The following is a 14,414-nucleotide window of genomic DNA, read 5'->3' on the forward strand; positions in this document are numbered from 1 at the left end:
AGATGCTGGATGTAGTCCTGTGGAATGGCTTGCCATGCCATTTCCACCTGGCGCCTCAGTTGGACCAGCGTTCGTGCTGGACCTGCAGACCTGCTTCATCCAGTCCCAAACATGCTCAATGGGGGACAGATCCAGAGATCTTGCTGGCCAGGGTAGTTGACTTACACCTTCTAGAGCACGTTGGGTGGCACGGGATACATGCGGACGTGCATTGTCCTGTTGGAACAGCAAGTTCCCTTGCCGGTCTAGGAATGGTAGAACGATGGGTTCGATGACGGTTTGGATGTACCGTGCACTATTCAGTGTCCCCTCGACGATCACTAGAGGTGTTACGGCCAGTGTAGGATTTCGCTCGCCACACCATGATGCCGGGTGTTGGCCCTGTGTGCCTCGGTCGTATGCAGTCCTGATTGTGGCGATCACCTGCACGGCGCCAAACACGCATACGACCATCATTGGCACCAAGGCAGAAGCGACTCTCATCGCTGAAGACGACACGTCTCCATTCGTCCCTCCATTCACACCTGCTGCGACACCACTGGAGGCGGGCTGCACGATGTTGGGGCGTGAGCGGAAGACGGCCTAACGGTGTGCGGGACCATAGCCCAGCTTCATGGAGACGGTTGCGAATGGTCCTCGCCGATACCCCAGTGTCCCTAATTTGATGGGAAGTGGCGGTGCAGTCCCCTACAGCACTGCGTAGGATCCTACGGTCTTGGCGTGCATCCGTGCATCGCTGCGGTCCAGTCCCAGGTCGACGGGCATGTGCACCTTCCGCCGACCACTGGCGACAACATCGATGTACTATGGAGACCTCACACCCCACGTGTTGAGCAATTCGGTGGTACGTCCACCCGGCCTCCCGCATGCCCACTATACGCCCTCGCTCAAAGTCCGTCAACTGCACATACGGTTCACGTCCACGCTGTCGCGGCATGCTACCAGTGTTAAAGACTGCGATGGAGCTCCGTATGCCACGGCAAACTGGCTGACACTGACGGCGGCAGTGCACAAATGCTGCGCAGCTAGCGCCATTCGACGGCCAACACCGCGGTTCCTGGTGTGTCCGCTGTGCCATGCGTGTGATCATTGCTTGTACAGCCCTCTCGCAGTGTCCGGAGCAAGTATGGTGGGTCTGACACACCGGTGTCAATGTGTTCTTTTTTCCATTTCTAGGAGTGTATTATGAATTTGTTCCATGTGTGAAACTTACATTTAAAAGACAAATTCAACCACAAATCAAGTAAAAGAGAATCAGCACACCACAAACAATAATGGCACTTATTCTTGAATAGCTAACTGCAACCACTTGAGAAATAATTGACGTAGTTCAAATTTTCATCGCTAGATGAAAGCGCAAAATCAAAACGTCATGGATGGCTTCAAATGAAACCACATTTTCACAAAGGGTTAATCTCCAAAAGCCATTATTATTATTATTATTATTATTATTATTATTATTATTATTATTATTATTATTAATAAAGCCTTGTGTCTTATTGTTTTAGGAAATCTATGTCCAGACACCTTCAAACCCTATAAAAATGAAGAAAATTGAAAAGGGCTAGTCTGTAAGGTCCTCTTGTAAGATCCTTTGTAACACAGAACCATATGAGTCATAATTTGTTAAATACTACAATGAACTGAGGCATAATAAGAAAATATGCCAGTTGGTGATGACTTGTCTGCCATTTCATTCATTCATTAATTGCAATAAAAGTTGTGGTTTTTAAATGCTTTGTTTAATTTTAGTTACCTAACTTGCTCACTAGCTACTGCAGAGCATTTCACACTAATTCTTTAATTTTTGAATGCAATTTAAAGGAGACAGTACTGCTGCCTGCTTCACACTGTCTAGAAGGGAGAATCTACTTTTTAGAAGTGAGAGTCTAACTGCTGGTAAATGAATATAAAAGTAGATAATTCTATCCAACAAATTTAAAACTGTGTAGGCTGATATGACAGTGAGACAAAAAAGTTATATTCAGGAGTAGTGGGGTTAGTTCCCTGTTCACCCACTTTCAAATTAGTTTTCAGCTGCTTCCTCTCTAGAGGCTGATTCCAGAATGCTTCCTTGAATATTATTTGATTGTATCCCTAATTTGTGTCCTTATTGTCTAGTTCAGTTTAATTTTTTAAAATCATTTAGATAATTTTAAAAATGCCTGTTAACCTCTAGATTTTTGTGTATCATCAATAATCAGTCTGTAATGTAAATCATATTTTCTGTTTGTTTTCAGTCTATGGAACATTCCACCTATCTTGACCGAATGACTGAGTTGGTTTCTATGTATTTGGACATGGAAATAAAGGCTTCAAGGTATTGTAACCCTCCACAGTGTGTCTTGTTTTCCAAAAAGTAGGCTTTGTATTTGACTGAATACAAAATGGAAAGTTGCCATTTAGTTCTAGATAATATAGTGATGTTAGATTCTTCAAATTCCGCTTTTCAATGCATCTAGGTTTTAAGTTATGGTTGTACACAGCTGTATTAATCAATTTATTTATAAACAGATAATCTTCAGGAATGTGACAACTTATAACCACTATCAAATTTCATGCTACAAATCAACATCTCCATTCAACTGTAAATCAGAAGCACATGCAGTGTATAGTAAATCTGAGGCAAGCATATGACATGATTATTGTCATTTTGTTTCCCCACAGATTTACGGTAAGCTAGTGCCCCAGATTTGTGATTGATTGGAGATGTTGGTTTGCAGCACAATTCTTATTAGTTGTTATGTGTTGTAACCCATCTAATTAGGGTACAATACTCCTGAAGATGGTCTGTTTATAATCGAAACTGGTTGTTTTATAACGTGATAGATACAGCTTGTGTGCAACCATGGTTTTTCAATAATTCGTACAATCTGTGAATCATTACCTCCTCAATATAGTAACTAGGTTAAGCCCTACAATCAGTCAAAATCTTTGCTGCCAATGAGGTAATCATTCGTACTTACAGGTTGTAGGTTTTCATTGTTGCAATTTGACCATAGTTATTTAGGTTCTCTTATATGGTGATGTGAATGGCCAACACTGTTAATGTGTGTGACCTCTTTGTAAATAGTGTAAATGGGTTGCACAATGATAGTTATAAACGGGCAAAAACTGAATATATACACAAACAATCCTGTTGGAGGAACACCCGCAACCGAACTTTATACCCGAGCTTGAAAACACCGTTACGGTTGTAAAGTTCTTTTATTTAGGACACGACCAGTTTCGGGCTCCTATCCAGCCATCTTCAGATGTCGTACTGAAACTAGCTAGAGATAGGAGATAATTTTTACATGCAGTAATACACAAACAAAAATTTTTTTAAAATTTAAAAACCACTGGTTGGGCTAGGTCCTCTAAAACATAAGTCAATGCCAAAGTAACACCAGACAGTACTGCAGAAGATTACCTGAGTAAAGAAATGTGCCAAGAATACCAGGACACCTTCACTTGGTGCTGTGACTCCGAGTGCCACGGTGGACGAGTGCAAGATGGCGGTGTGCAGCGAGTCCAGAGCGTAGACTAGCATTCATGAAGGAGGGAGCCAACTGGTAACCAGAATGGCAAAAGTACTGTCATCTGTTGACAGGAATAAGAATGCTGGGTCACTAGCCCAGATGTTCAGTTGAATTAGTGATTTACATTTAAAATGAAAAAAGGAAACATTATACAGAAAGATCATTATGTGTCATAAAGGAGCAGTACAGAACTACAGTAAAACTGAGTGGAAGCTGGCGACATAAAATTCGTGTACAAACCATGAAACACAGTGAAATTTTTTCCTTTACCCAAGTGGTATTCAAGTTTTTAATTTAGTGGGGATATATATGTGGTCACACGGGAAACCACACCACAGTCATCAATTAAAAGAACATATACATGTGACACTCTATTTACAAGCATCCATCCAGTTCATTTTACATAGCTGGAAAATGTCCTCTTTTAATAGAAGTTTGCATGTTATTTATTTTTTGTCCTATGACCGTGTGCATTATTGTTCTGCATCATTTTTGTGTCCTCACTAATTTAAAATTTACCTGTCTTTTTTCATGATGTAAAATTCGTCTCAGTTTGGATCTTATGTAAGCCTCTGTTAGTCATCGACTTTCAGTTAGCAGGTTTTAAATTGACCCAACTTAAATGTGTCCTTTTATTACTATTTCAGCTAGGTATTAAATGGCATAATAGTTTCTGACAGTGTGGACTTCAGGTTTCGCTACTTTCCCGTTTGGTCAGTAATGAGATGCTTGTGAATAGGACTAGACAAACTCACCTTCTGGTTGCAAGGTAGTGGGTCCGTACCTTGACCTATCAAAGGCCTTTGACTGGGTCAGTCATAAAATTCTTTACTAACAACTTAAATTGAAAAGAACATACAGAAAATGTTGTGGGGAAGGCAAAACAAAGACTGCGTTTTATTGGCAGAACATTCAGAAAATGTAACAGATCTACTAAAGAAAGTTTATACACTATGCTTGTCTGTGCTCTTTTGGAGTTCTGCTGCAGGGTCTGTGATCCTTACTAGATAGGATTAACAGAGTACTTCATGAAAGTTCAGAAAAGCACAACACGTTTGGTATTATTGCGAAATAGGGGAGAGGGTGTGACTGATATGATACGGGATTTGAGTGGACATCATTAAAACAAAGGCATGTTTTGTTGTGGTGGAATCTTTTTATGAGATTTCAATCGCAAACTTTCTCCTTCAAGTGAATAAAATATTTCATAGACGTTGACCTGCATAGGGAGAAACGATCATCATAATAAAACAAGGGAAATAAGAGCTCACATGGAAAGATATAGGTGTTTTTTCCACGCTCTGTTAAAAGTTGGAATAATAGTTATTGTGAAGGTGGTTCGATAAACCCTCTGCCGGGCACTTAAGTGTGATTTGCAGAGTGTCCATGTAGATGTAGGGAGTTTCTGCAGCTATAAGCAACTGTAAGCTGCCTTTATCTTTTGTTGCAAATGAAATTATAATGACGAGCAGTCTGGATGTTAGCTTTTGTTGTGTTTGCATTTAGTTTAAATTGTACAATAAGCATTTAATACTTTGGTGATGCCTTGCTCTGTTTATTACTAACCCCCCCCCCCTTCCCCCAAGAAAATAAAAAAAAAAAAAGCACACCACAAGTGCAGCATTATCATTTTGATCACTTCGATCTGTTACTTCCAGTGCTGCCCAGCTTTTGCTACTTGTCTTTGAACTAATTAGGTAAAGAAGTAAGTAAAACGTCAGTTTCGTTTTTAGCACTGAATAGCTTTCAGAAGTAAATTACTGTTCATTTCCAGAAATTAAGCAATAACCAAGTGTGACTGGTATATCTGAAATGAAAATACTACCTCTTAACTTTATGACAGTCTTAAAAGACAGATCTATATTGAGCTGATAGGAAGAAAAAATAGATAAGTAAAACATACTAGTAAGATTAAAATAGAAAAGGTGGTTTGTGCATGTCCATGTTATTAAAACAACCTGCAACAATCTTTCTTAGGTAAGCAATGACATAATTTCCTAATTTTTTAAAACTAATTTCTTTGTGTTTATGCTACAGTTTTTCCACTGGTTCTGCCTGACTATAATATGTACTATGTCAACTCGCAGCTAGGAGATTATTTTAAACTGTATCTGTAATTTACTTGTTCCCTCTGGAAGATATACATAAAAATTAAGCACACAATAACTGTTAGTGCATATTTTCTCCAGAAAGACAGATCATTTGGTTTGTGGGAACTAGTATTGGCAACAGAGGCAGCTGAGTTACTAATAAAACTTTTCCCATTTTATATCCCCCTCCCTCACCCCGTGTCTCACAATGCTTGGCTACCACTGGCACCCAGTCTTTGCAACATTACTTCCTTTTTGTGCTACAAGCTTGTGCATCCAAAATTCCTTTCCGCCTCTGCATATCCATCAGATGGTTTCCTTGGTGCAAACCCTGCATGGACCTGGTTTATGATGTGGAACATAAGTTTTCACTTGCAGCGATTTCTTCAACTTTCTTTAAATAAACACATCGTTCCCGTTGTTGAATTTGACCTGCTACCAATTTTCAAAATTCACCAGAAGTGCGTTTCGTGCAGGGAAGGTTGCCTAATGTGGTGTGTGCTCCACCTTTGTGCCTTTCATCTTTGCACTCTTCCCTCCCCATGTATGCCAATGAGTATGTGCCCATCGTGACTGGGGCATGGGGACACTGAGCAACAGATTACTGGCCAGGTAGCTGTTGCTGAGGCTGAGTGGCACCAACGGGGAGACACCCCATTCAGAGTGGGTGGCAATATGGCATGTGAGCAGCAAATGAAGAAGATGAAGTTATCTCCTGCTGGTGGTGATACAGCCCCAGCAGTCTCTGTGGAAGGAAAGTCCTAGTTTAATGCAGAGAGATACAACCCTAAAATGTTCCCTTCCCTGGCTAGGCTGTGGGAGGAACATAAGGCTAAGCGGCAACCAGAGGAATAATCCCCCCCAAATACTTACTTTGCATAGTGACTGGGGGGGATTTCTTCTCAATCACAAAACCATTATTCTTTATGGAGAACACAGAACAGAAGTTTCGGGAATTGACAGCCATCTCTAAAATGAAAAGTTGGTGGTCAGTTTTGATCAAAACAGCATTCCCTACCCAGTCATGGGCATTATTCGCTTTTAACAACCTGAGAGACATACCAGTAACTGCCACTCCCCATAGTCGTGTAAATACACTACTGGCCATTAAAATTGCTACACCACTAAGATGATTTGCTACAGATGGGAAATTTAACTGACAGGAAGAAGGTGCTGTGATATGCAAATGATTAGCTTTTCAGAACATTCACACAAGGTTGGGGCCGGTGGCGACACCTACAGCGTGCTGACATGAGGAAAGTTTCCAACCGATTTCTCATACACAAACAGCAGTTGATCGCTGTTGCCTGGTGAAACTATGTTCTGATGCTTCGTGTAATGAGGAGAAATGCGTACCATCACGTTTCCGACTTTGATAAAAGTCGGATTGTAGCCTATCGCAATTTCGGTTTATCGTATCACGACATTACTGTTCACGTTGGTCGAGATCCAATGAGTGTTAGCAGAATATGGAGTCGATGGGTTCAGGAGCGTAATACGGAACGCCATGCTGGATCCCAACGGCCTCGTATCACTAGCTGTCGAGATGACAGGCATCTTATCTGCATGGCAGTAACGGATTGTGCAGCCACGTCTCGATCCCTGAATCTACGGATGGGGACGTTTGCAACACAACAACCATCTGCACGAATAGTTCGACGACATTTGCAACATCATGGACTATTGGCTCGGAGACCATGTCTGCGGTTAGCCTTGACGCTCCATCACAGACAGGAGCGCGTGCGATGGTGTACTCAACGACGAACCAGGGTGCACGAATGGCAAAAGGTCATTTTTTCAGATGAATCCAGGTTCTGTTTACAGCATCATAATGGTCACATCTGTGTTTGGCGACATCGCGGTGAACGCACATTGGAATCGTGTATTCAGCATCGCCATACTAGTGTATCACCCGGTGTGATGACGTATTCAGCATCGCCATACTGGCGTATCACCCGGTGTGATGACATGGGGTGCCATTGGTTACACGTCTCGGTCACCTCTTGTTCGCATTGACGGCACTTTGAGCAGTGGACGTTACGTTTCAGATGTGTTACAACATTTGGCTCTACCCTTCATTCTATTCCTGCGAAACCCTGCATTTCAGCAGGATAATGCACGACCGCATGTTGCAGGTCCTGTACGGGCCTTCCTGGATACAGAAAATGTTAGATGCTGCCCTGGCCAGCACATTCTACAGGTCTCTCACCAATTGAAAACGTCTGGTCAATGGTGGCCAAATAACTGGCTCGCCACAATACGCCAGTGACTACTCTTGATGAACTGTGATATCTTGTTGAAGCTGCATGGGCAGCTGTCCTGTACATGCCATCCAAGCTCTGTTCGATTCAATGCCCAGGCGTATCAAGGTCGTTACCCAGCCAGAGGCAGTTGTTCTGGGTACTGATTTCTCAGGATCTATGCACCCAAATTGCGTGAAAATGTAATCACATGTCAGATCTATTATAATATATTTGTCCAATGAATACCCGTTTATCATCTGCATTTCTTCTTGGTGTAGCAATTTTAATGGCCAGTAGTGTATGATTCAGGGCATAATTTTCTTGCAGTCTGATGATGAGCTGCAAGTCAAATTGGAGCGAAGGGGGGTCTACACTATGTCCATTGCATACCCAGGGGCCAAAGGACAATTGGGTTGCTACTGGAACCTTCATCTTGACCTTTGAGGGCAGTTCATTGCCTGAGATTCCGGCGATCCCAGTTTGTATCGCCCAACGCAACCCAGAGCCTGTATGTATTGATACCATAAGCCCTCAGCCAGTTGCAGCAGGTGACCCTAGGGCATAACCTGCCTCCTTGGTCCCTTTGTGTCATCACAATACATCTACAATATTATCCTCCAGTGGAATTGTAGTGATTTTTTCCATAACTTGGCCAAACTACAGCATCTTTGCAGCACTTCCCCTGTCTTCTGTGTTGCCCTTCAGGAGGCTTGGTTTCAAGCAGTGAAGACCATGCCCCTTTGTGGATACCGAGAATATTATAAGAATGGTGCTACGTATGACAGGGTGTTGGCCAGAATTTGTACATATGGTCTGGACACACTATATATTGAATTTTGTGCCTCTTAACACGTCTTTTGAGGCCATGGATGTTTGAGTACAGGCATTTCAGGATATTACCATTGCAATGTTAAAATCATGTGATTAAGAATCAAGGCAGGAAAGTAAAACAAGGTTATCTTCTCACTGCCTAGTACGCTGGCGTATCTGTATGATCTGTTACAATAATTTAGAAAGGGATAATCACAGGTGTGATCTCTCTGTGCTCCTGGTAAAAATAGTCCAAGATCTGAAGTATGGAAGTCTCACTGTGATTACTCTGATATGGATGTAATAATGTAATACGACACACTCTATTACATGCATGTGAACCTCATATTTCCACTGCAAGCTAGAAACAGTCGAAAATCAGTCACAAATAACAATTTTTTACTTGGTTCACTGTGATGAGAGAAAGCATTTCAATTGTTCCAAGTACATTATCAGCATTAATAAACTAATTATACAACAGGCTTCCCCTAATGAAGAAAATGCTTGGTATTATTATGAAAGTAGGAATATCCTAAAAGAGTGTTATGGTTAGATATATTTAATATGTTGAAATGTACAACTGACAAAGGCAGATCTACTTTCATGACAAAGGTTTTCGAACTCCAACTCCAAAGGCACACATGGCTAGCTTGTGCATTTCTGTCGCGCGCTTTATCCTCAGCTGCTGACAATACAATGACCACTGTGTTGTGCAACAGTGCAATTGTTTATTTTTCTCAATAACAACTATTTTATCCGCGATCACACATTGTCAGTTTGGCAAGACGTAGGTGAGTAACCAGTATCTGGTATGTGCCTATCATTCCGCCTGAAGGAACGCTCGTCATTATTTTAATACTGCTCAGATCAAGAGAAGGATAAAATCCTTTGGTAAGCTTCCATTCCAGTCGCTTAGTGTTAAAAATACAATGGGTTACGGCGATTCCACCAAAATTCCAACAGAATTAGCAATCTGTTTTTGTGTGAGTTGTTAACCTTTTGTCAATCGAAGAAAACCGTTTTTGAGTAACGGCCACATTTATCCTGATGACTGGTTTAATTGTACTTCCTTTGTCACAGTGTAATTTGCGAAACTCATCTCACAGCAGCTATTGAGACAGAATTCCGAAACGGACGGCCTCATGAAACAAGTAATTGCCAATCACAGAGCTCAATAGCTTATGAAAAACCTCATAGTATCGGTTTGCAGTAACCTAAAAGAAGAAATTTCATGTTTATTTTCATACTAGGAAGCTCTTGTTTCGCTAGCTGTCGATAACTCTTAAAAAATTACAGTCACTTGAGTGAAATAAATAAAAAGGGAAGTGTAGGTGCAGATATATCGCCATAGATAAGAAAGCTCTGTGTGTTTAAGAATTGGCAAAACACTCTCCTCCTTGTGTGCTATCATTCGCCAAACTTTTCATTTCGATGTCTCGAGTGGTTTAGGAGATATGAGAGATGTTGTGAGTATTCATTCTCGCGGGCGTGAGATCGGAAGTGAGCGCGCTACATAGGACCTATTTTCTCGAGATCAGAGGCAGATAGAGACCTCCTCCTGAGTCTAAACAAAAATTCAGCATATTAGCTAAATTTCGTACACAGCAACATATGGTGTAATAGGCACCAAATGGAAAATCATAGTGACTCCTAATTTTCGTTGCAAACTTTTTGAGTTTCGCGTAGTGTCTTACTAAAATGTGTGCATCACAATAACAATGGTCATTAGCGAGGTGATGGGCACTTTGCCACGAAGCTGACATGTAACGCTACAAGTAAGGCAAAAATCATATATTTTAATAGTTTCTGTGAAATCGTTTGAGAAAGATAACAGGTTGCGTGCTTCGGTTCTGTCAGCGCAGAGCGTCGGCAGTCGGTGCATGCGAAGTACGGTGTACGCGTCGCAATATGCGCTGGACCCGTGCGGCACGTGCGTGTCGCGCTGTTGTCTCGTGTCACGTCACACGTGCTATACGCGTCTCAATTTGCGCCTAGCCTAAGTGTCTCAGTACATATTGTTTGCATTGGTTCCTCAGCTTCCTCCCACCTTTCCTGATCTTGGATGATTTCAAAGCCCATAACCCTTTGTTGGGTGGAACCACAGTCACTGGCTGCTGTGAAAACCTCGAAAACTTAGTGGCTCAACTTGACCTTTGCGTCTTGAATACTGGCATCCCCACACACTTTAGTGTGGACCATGGAATTGTCTCGGCCATTGACCTTTCAATTTTCAGCTCTTGTCTCCTCCTGTCCACCCACTGAAGAGTCTGCGATGACCTGTGTGGTAGTGACAACTTCCCAATTTTTGTGTCCCTCCCCCAACGCCACTCCTGTGGATGGTGGGCTGTCAACAGTGTTGACAGGGGCAATTTTGCCTCTGCTGTTGTTCTTGGGTCTCCACTGCATGGAGATATTGGTGAGGCAGTCCAGAGTACAACTACAACCATTCTTTTGGCAGCTGATTTGACGACTCCTGTTCCTCAGGCTTGCTCCTATTGAAGACAGTACCTTGGTAGTCATCAAAAATCACAAAAACCTTTAGAGATCATAGGCAAGCTCTCCAATACCATGAGCGACATAAGAACGGATAAACAGCAACATGTGTCATAAGGTTTAGGACAAAGACTGTAGAATACTTCATAACAGCAGACTCCTTCGGATGTTCTGTGACATCACAACTGTTAACTTTAAGTTTGTTTTGAGCTGTTGCCAGTGGGCTGATGCACATGTCCAGTTGAGTTGCATATGATCAGTGCTTTCTCCTGCTTCTGGCTACGTCAAGTGTGGCTGCAGCAGTAGCAAGAAGCAGTCATGTTACACAGAAAAAATTTTCTGGCATGCCCAAGCTGTCAGATTCGTTTTGGAAAGATCTTTGACGTGCAGCAACATGTATGCTGCATTTTCAGTGTTATGGAGGTATAAATTCGAATTCCACCAAACACTGCATGTTACTTTCCGAAGCAATCGAGATTGTAAATGTGCTTTTGTAAGTCAGTGTCACATGATCTTGCCAGCTGATGACAGCACAAGACACGTGATGTAATCAACCAATAGCAAGATCACTCTTAAGTAGCGTGAACACATAAAAAAAGAAAAGCTAATGCTTTAAATTAATATTCATAGTGTTGCTACAAGAAAAACAAAGCTTTCACAAATAATATTGGTCTCGAAGATTAATAAGCTGCAAGAGAAGCTGAGCTTCCACATATAATGCTGATCTTTTTGTGTGTGTTACACTTTAAGATACATCACACAAATTTGCCAGTAAAATTTTTAATAACAGAGTAAGTGTCTGATCTCCTGCGCTCGAAATTCTTCTAGATGGTCATCCTCAGAGATCCTCAGAGAGTTAGTTTTTAGATGAAAGTCAAACGCTCTGTGATTTAAGAAATTCATTGTACATTCTCGCACATCGTTAAGGAAATTTTCTTTGAAAGTAACACTTTCAAACCACCATTCGCAATATTTTCCCGTGACCTGTTAGAAATTGGTTCGTTTCAGCAGTTGCCAGAGAGCACCAGATAACAGGCGTGCACGGTGACGCTGGAAGCCCGCATGCTTGTACGTGTAAAACATTAAAAGATCTTTCACTATGTCATAAAAGAAACACGACATCAAAGGATACTTCAGGAGCATCAGAATTTCGTGAACCATACTAAAATGCATAATTCAGCTTAAAGTGTGTACCATTACTGTATTGTCTCATGTTTGGTTCTTTATTATAGCATAATGCCATATGAGCTAGAAAATGGAAAACTTACACTTGAAGTGCATCGAACAGTTGAAACTAGCCAACAGTGTGAAATTAAACACTTTGTTTCAAATAAATTGACTGCCTCAGTGCAAAAGATTAATAAAAGCCAAATCTCTGTAGCAAATGGACAAAAATAACTTCATTGTTCTGCAAGGCAATTAATGCTTGACTGTCAGAAAGGTGGAAATAAAACCTGAAACTAACAACATATTTTAGCCCTCCGTAATTATCTGAACGAATTTTAATTCATTTGGTAGCTCCCGGCCACAGAAATCTGTTTTGTTTTCATTTAATGTGAGAGCAGTAAACGAAGAAGAAACAACAAAATCACTAAATGTAAACACAGGTCACATGGAGACTACCCACCTACCCACTACAACTCAGACTGTGCATCAGCCCCGGATGTACGATATTTCTGAACCATAGCAATTTAGATAGTGTTGCCCAGCCACACATCTGTAGCCAGAAGCGGGAGAAGGTACTACTCATATGTGACTCAACTGCGCATGTTCAAGAGTCCGCCCGCAACTGCTCAAATGAATCTAATGTAAACAGCTGTCACATCACACTCATTGGTGGCAATTTGTTGCTAGGAAGCACTGCATATTCTTCCTGAAGCCTTTGGTTTGCAGACGCTTGTATTGACACTGTGTTGTGTGGTTGTATATGGCGCATGTCCTTTGCGACTCAAGTCCCCCTCCCCCTCCCCACCCCTCCTCTTGTTCATGTTTTGTTGCTGCAGTATTATTCTGCAGAAGTGGGATACAGTAATATCCTTTGTTAGAGTATTTGTTCTTACCACTCAAAATCACAAAAAATCAACTGGTATATAAAATAATGAAAAATTTCTGGATTTTTCCCAGTTTTCTCCTGGACGAAAAAATTCCCAGGGTTTTCCCGGATGTCGCGGACCGTATACACCCTGTTACAGCTCCAAAGGAAAGCAAGTGGTTGCTTATCATGGAAAAAGTGTATTTTGATGTGGGGAAAACATGCGTTTTTAACTAGGAGATCTGGGAATTTTGTCTTTCTTCTTGCCCGCTTATACACCCTGTCATTGCTATCTGGGATTTCCTATATGCCGTTGAACAATGTGGATCCTCGATTGACCTTCATCTGGACCCTGGGCCACATAAAGATCCTGGAAAATGAACTCCCTGATAGCCAGGCCGAACTGGCTGCCAGTAAGCTGACCCTTGAGATTGTTATTCTGGAAACAGACATCTGGTCGGTATTATGCCATCAAGTTCTGGGAATCTGGAATACAGAATGGCTCACTATGACTCCACCAAACCAATGACAGGTGATTAAGGAGAATATAAGGAGAATATAAATCTGTGGAGGCCCTCACTGCAGGCCTCTTGCAAAGACTCTACTATCCTTTGCTGGCTCCGCATCGGCCATACTTCGCTATCCTCATGGTCATCTCCTCTGTCGCAAGGACCTGCCTCACTATCGTTGTAGCTCCCATTTGAAGGTGCTCCACATTTTGCTGGACTGTCCCAAACCAGCTGCTCTGCAGCGGATTCGTCCCTGACTTGCTGTCTCCGGTGTTAGGAGATGATGCCTCAGTGGCTGAATAAGTTTTATGTTTCACACTTAAAGGGGGCTTTTGCCACTCATGCTAAGGGAGGCCCACTTCATGTTATCCGCCCATTAAGGGGTTGGCAGAAGACTCTGTTGCATACTCTGCCCGGACTAGGCTGCAGCTGTCTGGGCTTGCTGATCCAGTTACTTGCTCTTTTACTCTTCTTCTCCCCTCTCTGTTCGACTAGTTCGTCTTTTTCTCTTGCCCTGTCAGTGTTGCTAGTCTTTCCTAGGCAGTTTCTGAGCAAGGTACATCTGGCAAATGGCAGTAATTGGGGAATGTGTGTTCTCTCATTGCGCTTTGCTTTCGGGGACTTCCACCTGCTCCCGAGATGGGGCATCTTTCCTGCCTTTTTTCCTGTCTTTTTTCCTGTGTCTCACTTTCTTCTTTTTTGCCCCCTTATCTTAT

The 14,414-nt window shown here is 42.0% G+C and overlaps 1 protein-coding gene across 11 annotated transcripts in view; it reads left to right on the forward strand.

Annotated features, from left to right (window-relative positions):
• The window catches only part of LOC126268079 (uncharacterized), a 422,439-nt gene that overhangs the window by 260,860 nt on the left and 147,165 nt on the right, over window positions 1-14,414 (forward strand). For all 11 annotated transcript variants that reach the window (XR_007549078.1, XR_007549079.1, XR_007549077.1 and 8 more), the window contains one exon: window positions 2,241-2,320. Coding sequence is in view for 8 of the 11 variants with exons in the window: in XM_049973545.1 (XP_049829502.1) it covers window positions 2,241-2,320 (80 nt within the window). In the remaining 3 variants the exon portion in view is untranslated. The remainder of the gene's footprint in view (window positions 1-2,240; window positions 2,321-14,414) is intronic.

This window comes from Schistocerca gregaria, chromosome 4, assembly GCF_023897955.1.
Source record: "Schistocerca gregaria isolate iqSchGreg1 chromosome 4, iqSchGreg1.2, whole genome shotgun sequence".
NCBI classification, from domain to species: Eukaryota; Metazoa; Arthropoda; class Insecta; order Orthoptera; family Acrididae; genus Schistocerca; species Schistocerca gregaria.